At 42.3% G+C, this 15,159-nt stretch overlaps 1 protein-coding gene across 4 annotated transcripts in view; it reads right to left on the bottom strand.

The window, feature by feature from the left end:
* NCAPG (non-SMC condensin I complex subunit G) overlaps positions 1-15,159 on the bottom strand; it is a 36,617-nt gene that overhangs the window by 2,056 nt on the left and 19,402 nt on the right. For 3 of the 4 annotated variants that reach the window (XM_081019859.1, XM_081019860.1, XM_081019861.1), the window contains exons 12-20: positions 12,633-12,812; positions 12,178-12,288; positions 10,396-10,515; positions 9,094-9,342; positions 7,703-7,884; positions 6,868-7,042; positions 5,078-5,239; positions 4,322-4,517; positions 2,106-2,192 (exon numbers count right to left, since the gene is read on the bottom strand). In XM_081019859.1, coding sequence (XP_080875985.1) covers positions 2,106-2,192; positions 4,322-4,517; positions 5,078-5,239; positions 6,868-7,042; positions 7,703-7,884; positions 9,094-9,342; positions 10,396-10,515; positions 12,178-12,288; positions 12,633-12,812 — 1,462 coding nt within the window. The remainder of the gene's footprint in view (positions 1-2,105; positions 2,193-4,321; positions 4,518-5,077; positions 5,240-6,867; positions 7,043-7,702; positions 7,885-9,093; positions 9,343-10,395; positions 10,516-12,177; positions 12,289-12,632; positions 12,813-15,159) is intronic. The other variant, XM_081019862.1, reaches the window with a different exon arrangement.

Raw genomic sequence — 15,159 nt, 5'->3', positions numbered from 1 at the left:
TTATGAAAGACAATCCTACTCGGCTACAAGTGATCACCAAAGAAGAAGACATTTTGATCATACAGCAACACACTAACAGCAGCTTAGATGTACAGGCAGCAACAAGGAGGATCAGAATTTGAAAAACTGGTATCAGGGAACACACACAAAAAAAATCTAAATATATAAAAATATTAGAATGGGAGACTAAAGATGAACTCATCAAATAGGCAATGACAAAATGAGCAATAGACACTGGGCATTGAAAATCTTAGCTTGGGGGAAAATATGGAATAAAACAATGAACTTTTCTGCCCGTTATCAGATAAGAGAAAACATGCAAAAGATGCATTACAGGTGGTATTTGACACCTGTCAAATTGGTCAAAATGTGTAAAAGAGGTTCCACGCTCTGCTGGAAATGCTTAGAAGCAGAGGGATCATTTCTCCACCTGTGGTGGCAGTGCAAATACACCTGGAAATTTTGAGTTAAAAAAGATCTTTAAATTTACTTTCCCTAAAAAACCAGAAGCATTCCTTCTGGACATAACTGGAGATGAAGTGACAATAATAATAATAATAATAATAATAATAATAATAATAATAATTTATTATTTGTACCCCGCCCATCTGGCTGGGTTTCCCCAGCCACTCTGGGCGGCTTCCAACAAAGATGAAAAATACACTAAAATGTCACATATTAAAAACTTCCCTGAACAGGGCTGCCTGACTATGCAGAATTAGCGAGCATAAAATATGAAATCAAAATAAAAAACAGACAATGAGTGGGAAAACTTCGGGGAATATCTACAAAGATATGGCGTGAAATTTAACGTTCAAGTAGGGGTAATCTTACGATCAACAGGTGATAACAATGATATGGAAGGGGGGGCGAAAGAGGATGGGTAAATTAATGGATATGCAGGTAGATAAGATGTATCTGAACTGCCATGGAAAGCTGGGTGGTGAAGTCTATGTGAATTATTGTACAAGGATGAAAATATGATCTGTAAATATAAAACTGGAAAAAGCCCATAAACAAACAAATAAAATATTTCTGCCCACAGCAGCAAAATAAAATGATGAAGATGATAAATGTACAGGCAGCAACTGTTTTAGGCGAGTCCGATATGCGCGTGACCACACAAATGTGCTGAACCTGGAAATGACCTCAAAACGTCACAAAAAGGGGCACGGCGGAACAGGGTGAGATAGGCTTACACTTGTAAGACCTGTGTAAATTGCTTGCTGCCTGTATAATTAAAAGAGACAATAGGAATGATTGTATACTCATGAGGGTGTGGTAGAGGGTTGATGGAGGACCCTGTGAGAGAGGCAAGGAAATGTTGGTCTCAGATGAAGTTGATGGCCTATACGGAATTGGCGGAAATGACTGGCAGAATCCGAGACCAGGGAGAAGAGTCGGTGGAAGAAGATTGGAAAAAGTTTAAAGACTATTTACAGAAATACTGTAAAATTAATGAATGTTAGAAAAATGTTGGAATGAAGTTATATGGCTTTAGTAGAAATGTTATAAGGAATTAAGTATAAATAGATTAACAGAGTATTAAAGGGAAAGATAAGGTTAGAATGTGTTAAGATAATTATAGGATAGAAAACAGGAAGATGGAAAGGAATTGCTGAAACAATTAACAGAAGTGGAATACAAAAAGGGAGATGCGAGGAGGTCGTGGAAACAAGTGAACGAAAGATGGGATAATGAAATTGTTAGATTTATTTTATTGTTGTTGTTTTGTTTTGTTTTGTTAGTTTAATGTTTTGTATTGTATGTGTTTTTTCTTTTTTTAGTGTTTAATTTTTTTGGAAAAGTAATAAATATTATTTTAAAAAAAAAGGAAATGTTGGTCCCCAGGGTAAGAAGCAGGTAGGAGAAAGGAAAGATCCCAGGTGAGAGCTGGGAGGAGCCACTGTCCTCTGTGGGTTATATGAGCCAATAATTACTTTTAAGAGAGAACTTTATATTTTACTTATTCGGTTTGTATCTTCTGTAGTTCTACTTTTACTGTATTATGGGGAAATCTTAATTAAATAAAATATTTTAAAAAATGTTTCTAAGCCCTCACAAAACAAATACTATTAATATATTTACAGGAGAATATTAAATACCTTTTGTGGTTTTCTTTCTTGAAGATCTTGACACTGCAGTTGTGCTTTCTCTCTCTTCAGTTATTTGAGTGGTTTCTTTATTTTCTACTTAACACAAAGAATATCAAAAGCAGAAATTAGTATCCAAGCATCCCTAAACGCATTTCTGAGATTTGAAGTCCTTTTCACACAAAAAATGTTTAGGATCACAGGCCCTAAATTTAGGGGGCAAAAATCCAATTGAAAGTTTTACTGCACATGTCCCCACTAAAATGGCACGGTACCCTCTGGGGGAGCCCTGAATCAGCCCCATCACTCCATGCCACCCTAGTGCTCCCAAGCGAGCTTACGAGACAGTAGCCAGTAAGTACCTCTTCCTTCCTTCATTTCTTCCTTAATTTTTATTAAAGATTTTCTCTGGTTACAAAAGTATGCACTTTGTCTCTCTTTCAGGTTGTGACATCTTTTCTACAGATCAGTTACATTTGATGCGAAACATTAGTGTTGTATACAATACAGTGGTACCTCGGGATGCGAACGGGATCCGTTCCGGAGCCCCGTTCGCATCCAGAAGCAAACGTAACTAGCGATGGCACATCTGCACACGCACGCATCGCTTTTCGCCGCTTCTGCGCATGACGTCATTTTGAGCGCATGCTCGAACACGCTCAACATGAAGCATATTCAACCTGAGCTATGAGTGTATAAGGTTGGGGGAGAAGAGAGGGGGAAAGGGGTGGGTGTGATGGTAAAACTTAACATTCTTTTAGTTTGGGGGGGGGGTTGGTGCCAGTGTATCCTGGATAGGTTCTCTTTCCATTCATTTATTATTTTTCCTTGGCAGTGAGAGAGGCTCAGGGGCAGGGCACAGTTGGTTGTCTTTTTCCCAGTAGTGATGTATGGAAGTGAGAGCTGGACCATAAAGAAGGCTGATCGCTGAAGAATTGATGCTTTTGAATTATGGTGCTGGAGGAGACTCTTGAGAGTCCCATGGCCTGCAAGAAGATCAAACCTATCCATTCTGAAGGAAATCAGCCCTGAGTGCTCACTGGAAGGACAGATCCTGAAGCTGAGGCTCCAATACTTTGGCCACCTCATGAGAAGAGAAGACTCCCTGGAAAAGACCCTGATGTTGGGAAAGATGGAGGGCGCAAGGAGAAGGGGACGACAGAGGACGAGATGGTCGGACAGTGTTCTCGAAGCTACCAGCATGAGTTTGACCAAACTGCAGGAGACAGTGGAAGACAGGAGTGCCTGGCATGCTCTGGTCCATGGGGTCAAAAAGAGTCAGACACGACTAAACAACAACAACATTTGACTGCAGCGAGAGTTCTTTGCGTATGTGGTGGAAGAGAGATTGATTGTTGGGTCAAGTTAGCCATATCAATCCGTATGCTTTCGAGAGCAGCTGCCTTGCAAAGCAAAGTCAAGGCTGGCGACTTCCAGGAAGATGGCAGGCACCTGCAGCCTCAACCAGAATTTTGCTGCACATCGCCATGTAAAAATGTGGAGGGGAGTGGATGTTGGCACTGTTGAGGTTCAAATCCTCACTCATTTGTGATGCTCAATGAGGTAACCTTGAAACAATCATCATCTCTGAAGCCAAGCTATCCAACAAGGGGAGAGAAAAACCATGTAGTCATACCTCATGTTATGTCCGCTTCGTGTTGCGTCCTGCGGCAACCCGGAAGTACCGGAACAGGTTACTTCTGGGTTTTGCCGCTCGTGCATGCGCAGAAGTGCTAAATCGCATCGCACATGTGCGCAGATGCGGCCCTTTGGCTCGCGTCAGTTCCGTGTTACGGGTGGGGCTCCGGAACGGATCCTGTCCGTAACACGAGGTTCCACTGTATTCCACCTTGCGTTCATTGACGGAAAGGCAAGATATAAATAAAGCAAAATACAAAAATATTTAAAGGATGTACATGTAATAAATGCCTCCCCACTCATTTCAGTGGGTCTTGTGCAGAAAAACCTTATTGGATGCTCTCCTTGATGCAGAGGCAATACAGAATCAGGCATAAAGTTGAACAGTTTTCTCTCAGGTTAACTTGATTTATATTGCAATCTTGCATATGTCTACTTAGAAATATGCCTCAATGATTTATTTCCACATAAGTGGGTACAGGGTTGCAGCATTAGACAGCAGACACTCTTTACATTAGACAGCTATTCTAGAGAGAAGAATTAAAAAACAACCACCAGAGGTCTTTTTTAGTTTATTGTTTTTACATTACCTTCTCCATTCTGGTCAGCGGAATTAGATGTTCTGTCATTATAGTGGTGTTTGTCGGGGCTAGCAGTGTCTTGAGTTACTTGAGAAAGGTCCGTTTCCTGTACCTCTTCAGAGATGCCTCCATTAATTCTGTTTTCCCCGTTTATGTTGCTCTTCACTTTTTCTATCATTCGTAAACACATTTTATCGTTCAATTTCTGCAGTGAAGGATAATGGTGAATATTAATACAACCTTAAATGGTGGGAATTAATTATAAAGTAATTGTGCAATGGGCATATATCAACATAACAACACATGCATCTTTTTCTCCATCTTGGATGTAAAGCAGTTTAAATTAACTTCAGCTTTAACACACACATTAACAAAGAAGCCCAAGTTAATAACTGCCAATAATCAAACAGCAACATGAGAGATATAGGAATGTGCTGGAAAACATTTATACCAAGGTTTAAAGTCACTCGTTTTAATTCTATGGGTTTTTTAGAATCGGCAGAATAAAAGCAAATAAAGGCTTATCATCAACAATACGTGTTTTCCAAAATGAAGTTCTACAGGGTCATTTATTAATTACTTGACTCAGAGGCAACTTGCACCATAAAAACCAAAGTTATCTCACATGGTCAGGAAGTTCTTGTTTTAAAGGATCTCTCCTATTCAGTTAAGTTCTACTTATGGCAAATGAAGCTAAGGGGCTACCATTTAAGCACTATTCCACACACAAACACTCCAAATTTAATTTAAAAAGTGATTACCTACCCCAAGGATCTCATCTAATAAAACCAGCAGGTCTTTTGTGAAGTCTTTATTAAGTTCTAAGGAACTCAAAGCTTTTACATAGATACGGACATCAGGCGCACTTGGATCCATCAAGATTTCATGGCATATTTTCACTGCCAAATTATCATGAACTGTCAACCCCTGGAAAAGGTAATAGTACGTCATAATATCTGACTGCATATTGTTTAAGAATTTCCTTTTTAAAATAATTTTTGAGTTTTTGAAAAACTTGTATACGTATAAAACAAAACGATTTCCAACATTAAAATAGAGTTCTTTCAAACCCTCAGACCTCCTCCCCTTCCTCTATGCATTCCATCTTTAAGATTAAATTAACTGCCTCTTTTACCCTTATCTATTTATTATATAGGGGACACGGGTGGCGCTGTGGGTTAAACCACAGAGCCTAGGGCTTGCCGATCAGAAGGTCGGCGGTTCAAATCCCCGCGACAGGGTGAGCTCCCGTTGCTCGGTCCCTGCTCCTGCCAACCTAGCCGTTTGAAAGCATGTCAAAGTGCAAGTAGATAAATAGGTACTGCTCCGGTGGGAAGGTAAACGGCGTTTCCGTGCGCTGCTCTGGTTCACCAGAAGCGGCTTAGTCATGCTGGCCACATGACCCGGAAGCTGTAAGCCGGCTCTCTCGGCCAATAAAGCGAAATGAGCGCCGCAACCCCAGAGTCGTCCGCGACTGAACCTAATGGTCAGTTTACCTTTACCTTTACCTATTTATTATATAACCATAATGACCAAAAAATAAATTTTAAAAATCCACATTACAAGTGTCTTTATGGTTTAAGAATTTTCTGCAGTTACCGTATTGGCCCGAATATAAGCCACACCTTTAAAATTCAAGGAGGGGGAAAGAAAAAAAGTCCGGTGGCCTTCCTCCCTTCTTTTCGGCAGCTTGGGGGAGGCTTGGCACAGGGTAACAGGCAGGTTCCAGCAAGCAGCAATGTTGCTCCCGCAACCTGGGGCAGGGTCCAGCAGCCTTTTATCTCTGACGGGCTAACGGCCGGTCCTGATCCCCCGATGACTCACTTCCCTGTCTCACCTGAAGGCGAGCACTCCTCCTGCGAGTACTCAGGCCTCTCCTTCTCTCAGACCTCAGTCTCTGCAGCTCGGGAGACGTTGGTGGATTACTAGACCCAGAGGCCACCTCAGCCTCCCCCTGACCCAACTGGTAGTGGGGCAGCTGTAAGTGATTGCCCAGCTGAAGGCAACAAGGTAATCCCCGCATCTGGAGCCAGGGCAGACTCAGGCTCCTGACTCAGCCCAGCTGGTGCTTGTTGCAGGGGAACCTGTGCAGACTGGGGCTCTTCAGAATCAGGCCCCAGACTAGGTTCAGATGCCACCTGGGGCAAAGGATCCGGTGCAGACTGAGACTCCTCTGGCTCCGAGTCCGAGTTCCAGGGCATCACAGGCACCCATCCTGTCCGCAAGCCACCGAAAAGACGGGGGAAGGTAGCCAGCAAAGCGACATGGCTCCTTCTCCCTAAAGCAGCACAACCTTACAAAAATTGGCCTTGCCTTCCAAGGCCGGAACGGAGAGCACCCCCCCCCCCAGATGCCACCACAAGGGCCGTCGGGGGTGTGGGACAACAGCGCCCCTCCCGACTGCGGCTCCCAAGCTGCCAAAAAGGGGGAAGGCTGACGGGGAAAGAATCAAATATTGAAAATTCCTGTGCCACAATCATCTTGTAGCATTTACCAGGTATCAGGAGGCACTGCTCAATCTCAGCTTCAGCAAAATAGGATAGGACTCTGCATACCTGGTAGTTCCGTGAATTCTTAGCGCTGTGATCCAGCCCACTTGGTCTTGTCAGGTCCACAAACAACTCAGAAACATTTGCTGCATCAACTTCAGACAATGGTGAAGATGCAGGAGCATTAAACAATATTTTTAAAGTTGGAAGAAAAGCTTCTCCGAAGCATTCCTGATTTGTCCTGGATTTTTTAAATGGAGTAGATGTTAATATAATGCATTACAAGAAGCATTCCAGAAAGTATGTCCAGATCTTGTAATACACATTCAAGGGAACTTGTTTGTCTTGTAATTTCTATGCATTAATGGAGGACCCAAGTCATCTATGCTTCCCATGCACATCCCCAATACAGGGGGGAATATACCTTTATAGTCTTGTAAAACCGGGCTCTTTGATATCAAAATTCTACTTCTAGAAACTTGAAATAAAGCAAAACTATAGGAAGTTCTTCCAAACTCAAGTGAGGAACAAATGAAATATTGGGTTCTGCCCAAGCAAATTGGATAGATAACCATAGGGAGGTACAGAAATGTAAAGTGGCCTTGCCCAGCACACTAAACCAAGATAAGCTACTCACGGTAGCTAGGCATCTGGAGGACAAGGTTAGAAAGAATGAGATGAGACTGCAATCCTATGCACATTTACCCGGGAATAAATCCCACTGAACTCAGTGGATCTAACTTTGGAATAGGCATGTATAGGAGTGCACTACACTGTCAGGCAACTTTTCTCATAAAAGCATAAAAACAAACTTTTTTCCTCCTGTTGTCCAATTATGTTAAATTCAAACTGGTTAAAATGTAGAAAAAGGAGGGGGAAAGTGGAGTGGCAAGAGTCGTACCTATTTGAGTAAGCAAATAAAGGGAAGAAAACGCCTAGGGAATGTCGGAGACAGGTATCTTCTTCAGTCACCGGATTATACCACAACAAAACAAGTCGAGAAAGCAGCTTAGCACTAATCAGTCGCCCAGAGAACATGAGTTTGGCTAGGCCCTCAGCAGATACGGTCCTGAGTTCTGAAATCTAGAAAAAGGTTTTACTTAGGGTTGCATTTGTTCATTTAGCCTAGAAAGGAAAAAGAGCAAGCTATTTGGGTTTCGTACAGTAAGATTAATACAACAGCACTTGACAGCCCTCAATCATCTGTGGTATGGGATCACTCATACAGTAGATATATCAGCTCTATAAAAAGCAACAGTGTAAAGAAGAAACCATAAATTGTGACACCCTAGCACATCTGCAAAAGTAAAACCTCTCACACGTATTACACAGCCTCTAAAACAGAGTTTAAAGGGGATGGAGGCAATTGCACTGGGTGACCCTTTGTAATGTTTTTTCTCTCTCCAGAGATGGTGAACACCCAACATGGTGGGTTATGCTGCCCTCCTGTGGCTAAAGATGGGGAAAGCCGACTGGTATTTGTCCATTGGACAGGTATTCCTCAGAGGTGTTGAAGAGACAGCATAGATAGGAGAAAAAATAGAAAGGCAGCCAACTGGGTGGACCTATGTGTTTGCTGCAATGCCCTTTTTACTAAGTTTCTGTAGTTTGGTTGATTGTTTTACTGCTTTTCAGGCACTAATTTCCTTACATGAGTTTAGTCTGATCCATTCAAATGACTGAGGTGATGGAGGCATGGCCAATGGACAAAGACCAGTCTGAATCTCCTGCCTTCAGCCACAAGATGGCACCATACCATGTGTTCAACACCTCCAAGACAACACCTGTCAGACAAGAACCAATTGTTCTTTCTCACTACCTCGGAAAGGGCTGCCCCACTGCAAACTACATTATCTTCCCCAGAGAAGGTCCATTATCATTTATTCTAACTTTCGTCATCTCCACTGACCTAAATTAGTTCACAGAGAAAATATATATAATCAACTTTTTTCCCCTAATGCTAATTCCAAACTATGAGGTCTTTCCACCTTTTATCTTGGAAGCAAAACTCTTTAATGTACTAATGTTATCTAGGACTGTGAGCTCCTCCTGCTGCCTGTCCTGAGCCCAAGAAATAAGGAAAAGTAGTGAATCTATGTAAACAAACATGTAGCAGCAGCAAAAATGTCTTTTGTAAGTCAGTTTTACATACTTAGCTCTGTTGAAATAATAAGCTGCAAAACATACCAGTTGTTGCTTTCATATTTAATAACCAACATACTTCTATCCTTTTGTTAAAAAAAACAACAATAAAACCCCATGTATTAATATTAGCTGATTTCATGACCTTACCTCACTGTCTAAGAACCCAGAAAGTAGCTGAAGGAGATTGTGGGTAGTTGCAGTTTCTTCTTCAGTTTCCTTAGTCACCTCATTTTCATTCTCTTCATTTCCACTCTTTTCATTTTCATTCTCTTCATTTTCACTTTGGGCACATTTTCCCTTTTTTGCTTTGAAAGGTTCCATCCCGAACATCATCAGTTGGTCAAAGACAGCCTTTAAAGCACTTAGTTTTACCTTTATTTCATCAATTTGCAAGACCTGGCATTAGAAAGATGAACAGGATATCTGAATTCATAAATGTGACCAATTTAATCCCCTTGCCTTCTGTGTCGGTTTTGCACACTATTGTCTCTTAATCCCCCCTCCCTGAAAATGCTAATAAAGGTAAAGGTAAAGGGACCCCTGACCATTAGGTCCAGTCGTGGCCGACTCTGGGGTTGCGGCGCTCATCTCGCTTTATTGGCCGAGGGAGCCGGTGTACAGCTTCCAGGTCATGTGGCCAGCATGACTAAGCCGCTTCTGGCGAACCAGAGCAGCGCACGGAAACACCGTTTATCTTCCCGCCGGAGCGGTACCTATTTATCTACTTTGACGTGCTTTCAAACTGCTAGGTTGGCAGGAGCAGGGACCGAGCAACAGGAGCTCACCCCGTTGTGGGGATTTGAACCGCCAACCTTCTGATCGGCAAGTCCTAGGCTCTGTGATTTAACCCACAGTGCCACCCGCATCCCAAAAATGCTAATAACCCCAAGTTATAAAAAGATTAAAAAACAATAAGAAAAGCTGCACATTCTTAGGTAATAATGAACGACTGGGGCTTTGTTGTTTTTCATTTGGTTAATAGCTGTACACAACTCCCAAATTTGGAGACACCGAAAGCTCATCTCTAATTTGTTTTTGCTTCCTTCTACATGAAGTGGTGCCAAGGTTGGAGATCCAATTCTTAACTCCACTTATATGTGGGAAACTACAGCTCTGCAGCTCTCTTTCTCACTAGGGTAACAACCAATCACCTCTTAATCATCCAATTGGAAGGAAAGATTTCAATATGCAAGAGAACTTGCCTCATCATGACACAGTAAGAGGCCATGCATTCTTGTACTGAGCCAAAAAAGAAAGTCCAAGTTTACTAATATGGGGGTCAATTGTTGATATGCCAGGTTCATCAATTAGCAAATCGCTTCCCATTGCACCTTTCCATGGAAAGATATGCAAGTTAAACGAGCCTTTACACCCCACTACTTTTCAAAGCGATAAAGTTTCTTAATTTAAATGAGATAATTTAGAAAGGTCACAATGTAGAATATTTACCTGCAACAGCAATGCAAGGTGCTGGCTGGCAAATTCTTCGCTCTGCAAACCACAGCCACCCAAACATAAAACTGCCAAATTTCTTACAGCTGGATGGATATTAGTAACTCCTGGGATGATCTAAACAAACAGTAATGCACATTTCATGTAAAGCTTGACATAATCTTCCAAACAGTCATTAAATTGCTTATCTGGGGTGAGTAAGAATCTCCTTCAGACAACTAAACAGGAAAATGAAAGGTGATTCTCATCTACACCTGACTTCCACCCTTTCAGAACTTATCATAGGAATATTCAAACAGGCAATCTGTCTAGTTAACACCTCACTCCCACCCCGGAATAGTAATTTTTGCATTTATTTGAAAGCGCAGAATAAAGAACAGAACTAATTCTTCATAAGTTTTACATTAGAAATGGAATCACTTTTCTTCCTCCCTGAAATTTTCACTGCTCTGTCTTTTCAGTGGTTGGTAGAGGCAAGGAAGATAGGCTATCAGGCATTCCAGGCTAAGCAGAACTGACCAACAAGCGCCTTAAGGATGGAGATTGGCTGTGTGTACCAAAGCAAATCCAACCTCCCATATCACTACTTGAGATGATTTGGAATGCAATCTAAGTTGAAGGATAATTGGCCATAAATCTCAGCTGTAAGGATGAAAAGAAACTGCGGGCTGTGGGAGAAAAAGGAATGCAGAGGTCTTAGGAGTTCAAAAGGAGAACTGAATCATCTGGACGTTTGAAAATAGCCCACTCTTCCCAGGCTGGGGGGGGGGGGGGAGAATGGCGAAGATCTGAGACAGTTTAATCAGTGGGACAGAGTGGATTTGAAACATTGAATCAAGGGGTTGAGAGATAGAGTTCTGCCCCAAGCCATGATGGGAGACAACAGTCGAAAAAGTGGAAGATACACCATATATCAGGGGTAGGCAACCTAAGGCCCAGGGGCCAGATGCGGCCCAATCACCTTCTCAATCCGGCCTGCGGAATCAGCGTGTTTTCACATGAGTAGAATGTGTCCTTTTATTTAAAATGCATATCTGGGTTATTTGTGGGGCATAGGAATTCATTCATTATTTTTTTCCCCAAAATATAGTCCGCCCCCCCCCCCACCACATGGTCTGAGGGATGGTGGACCAGCCCACGGCTGAAAAAGGTTGCTGACCCCTGCCATATATGATCAGAAGGAATCTCCACGGACATAACAGTTTTCACACGCAGGACAGAACAATGATAACAGTTACAGCTCCTCACTTGAAGTTTTATAAAGTTAAGTAATATAATAATACAATTAGAAATCATTAAGAATGCAGTTGTAGTATAAAGTATTACAGTACTATTTTAACTGTAATGTAAGTGAAATAAATAAGATTATGGAATGCAAAAATATATTATCAGGAATGCATTAAATCCACTACGCAGGGAACCACTTTAACCAAAATGTATTAACTGGGAATTAATTGGTATTTGAACAATTGTATTAACTGATATTGTTATGATTGGACTATTATTGGGGAACTATTGGGAAATTAATTTTAAAAATTGGCACAAAAATGATGCTTAGCGATCTATGTCAGGTCTGGAGTAGATGGTTTGATCCTCCAGATTCTATTGTTCTGCAAAGAGATGAGGCGAGAGTCTCTGAGGCCCAGCCTAACCCTCTGATTTCTGTCCTTGGTTGTCCAAATATGCATTTACAAAGTTCAGAAATGGAATATTAATATTCAGGCAGCTCAGAATACATATTCTCAACTCCCAGGTATGTCATCTTTTGTTGTCACCTACCAAAGATTCAATTATTGCATCCATTGTTGGGCCTAATCCTTTCGAAAGGGACAGCTGCTTGAGAAGTTCGTTGCACATCATCAGACATTTCAGTAATGTTTCAGGATCACTCTTTTTTTTAAAAAAAAGGGGGGGAGAAAATAATAATTATTTGAACACACTGTAGAATGCCACCTTCACACCCCACAAACTGTATCTCCAATTCCATCCCTTTAAGATACTAGGGTTGGTCCAAGGTTTCTCTAGTCCTTCATAATTGAGAAATAGACACTGTGTACAAAGCCTAAATAATCACACAGAAACTGTTATTTGATGTCAGCATTACAACACATCAACATGAGAAGTATACTTCTTTAAGGTTTACTTTGTACCAATTAAAAAAACCACACAAATACATTCATGCTTATTTAAAAACGATGTAACTGAACCCGAGTAGCTGGTGTAAAGGTCAGCACCTTTTCCATGCATATTTCTTTGGCTGGAGGCTCCTCGGCCTCTTTTAACAGGTCACTTTTAATGCTTTCCAGTTCCATTATTCTCTCTTTCAACAGGGATGCCTGGCTGAAATCCTGCAAAGCCACACTTTTCTCCAATGCATCTTTTGCTTCCATAAGTTTCACTTTAATTTCAGCCAGCTGGAAGGAAAACCAGAAATTATAATACGAAAGCAGTTTTTATTATTTCTAAAATTGATTTTACAGCCTCGCCTTCAACTTGCCACATCTAACGTGAGGGACTAATGCCTAACTTGTGACCGCTTTGGAACTGAAGTTTACTTAATAATCGACAGGTACACCTATCCTTACAGAATCATAGAATCTTAAGAGTTGGAAGGGACCCTCAAGGGCCATCTAGTCCAACTCCCTGAAACGCAGGAATCTCAGCTAAACCATCCATGACAGATGGCCATCCAACCTGTTTAAAAACTTCCAAGGAAGGAGAGTCCACCACCTCTCGTGGGAGTCTGTTCCACTGCCACACAGCTCTTACTGTCAGAAAGTTTTTCTGAATGTTTAGTCGTAATCTCCTTTCTTGTAACTTGAAGCCACAGCCTCGAATCCTACCCTCCAGAGCAGGACTCTGAGGGTCATCTAGTCCTGTAATGCAAACCCTCTGCAATGCAGGAGTGTCAACTAAAGCATCCAAGACAGATGGCCATCCAATCTCTGCTTAAAAACCTCTAGTGAAGGAGAGAGAACATTCCACTGTCAAACAGCTCTTACTGTCAGAAAGTTCTCCCTGATGTTTATTGGGAATCTCCTTTCTTGGAACTTGAAGCTATTGGTTCAGGTCCTATCCACCTGAGGAGAAAACAAGCTTCCTCCCTCTTCCATGTGACAGCCCTTGAGATATTTGAAGATGGCTATCATATCTCCTCTTGATTGTTCTCCTCTGTACACATTCCAGCTTGTCAACATCCTTCTTAAATTATGGTGACCAGAATTGGACACAGTATTCCAGGTGAGGTCTGACCACGGCAGAATAAAAAGGTAAAGGGACCCCTGACCATTAGGTGCAGTCGTGACTGACTCTGGGGTTGCGGCGCTCATCTCACTTTATTGGCTGAGGGAGCCGGCGTACAGCTTCCAGGTCATGTGGCCAGCATGACTAAGCCACTTCTGGCAAACCAGAGCAGCGCACGGAAACGCTGTTTACCTTCCCGCCGCAGTGGTACCTATTTATCTACTCGCACTCTGACGTATTTTCGAACTGCTAGGTTGGCAGGTGCTGGGACAGAGGAACAGGAGCTCACCCCATCGCGGGGATTCGAACCGCTGACCTTCTGATTGGCAAGCCCTAGGCTCTTTGGTTTAACCCACAGCGCCACCCATGTCCCCTAAGGCAGAACAGAGTGGTACTATTACTTCCCTTGGTCTGGACACTATACTTCTGTTGATGCAGCCTAGAATAGCATTAACTTTTTTTTACTGCTGCATCACACTGTTGACTCATGTTAAGCTTGTGATCTACCAAGTCCCTTAAATCCTTTTCACATGTAATGCTAGTAAGCCAGGTGTCTCCCATCCTATAGTTGTGCATTTGGTTCTTCCTGTCTAAGTGCAGAACCTTACATTTGTCTCTATTGAAATTCATTTTGTTAGCTTGCGCCCAGTTCTCCAATCAGTTAAGGTCATTTTGAATTCTATCTTCTGCGTCATTAGCTACCCCTCCCAGTTTGGTGCCATCTGCAAATTTGATGAGCATCCCCTCAATTCATTCATCCAAGTCATTAACAACGACAACAACAACAAATTTATTTATACCCCGCCCATCTGGCTGGGTTTCCCCAGCCACTCCGGGCAGCTTCCAACAGAATATTAAATACAGTATATGATAAAACATCAAACATTAAAAACTTCCCTAAACAGGGCTGCCTTCAGATGTCTTCTAAAAGTCTGATAGTTGTTTATAAAGACATTAAACAACAACAGCCCCAGGACAGAATCCTGCGGCATCCCACTTGTCACTTTTTCCAGGATGAGAAGCCATTATTGAGTACTCTTCAGGTTCTGTCAGTCAACCAGCTACAAATCCACCTAACAGTTATCTCGTTCAACCCACATTTTACCAGCTTCCTTCCAAGAATATCATGGGGGATGTGATGAGTATGAGTTACTCGTGCGTAAACTGGTGCCTCTCTAGGCTAATTTGCCTTGTTAAACCTTTCTGACTGCACAGCCCTTTCTAATCATGACTGCCTCAGTCACTGGCAGAATCCGTCAGTGGGCGTTTCTTGAATCTCTTCCAACATAAGAGTTGTTTGACACCCAGTCTCCTCCTCCTCTCACTGCGTGGGAGCCTTCTGCGCAGGGAGGGCGTAGGTAGCGGAGGACCTGTCCCCTCCTCACTGAGTTCCAGTGAAGAGTCCGGGAGCCCTCTCTCCGATTTCCCCATCTGCCCACTTTTGTTCCTGGTGTTGCGCTTAAATGCTTCCCCCTCCACTGAGCTGCTTCTCCCCCTGCTGCTGGGTCCTTCTCCAGC

Source organism: Podarcis pityusensis, assembly GCF_964106645.2.
Source record: "Podarcis pityusensis genome assembly, chromosome: 9".
Classification (NCBI taxonomy): domain Eukaryota; kingdom Metazoa; phylum Chordata; class Lepidosauria; order Squamata; family Lacertidae; genus Podarcis; species Podarcis pityusensis.
Note: the sequence above shows the minus strand (reverse complement) of the source record. Positions and strands in the feature narration are given on the sequence as shown.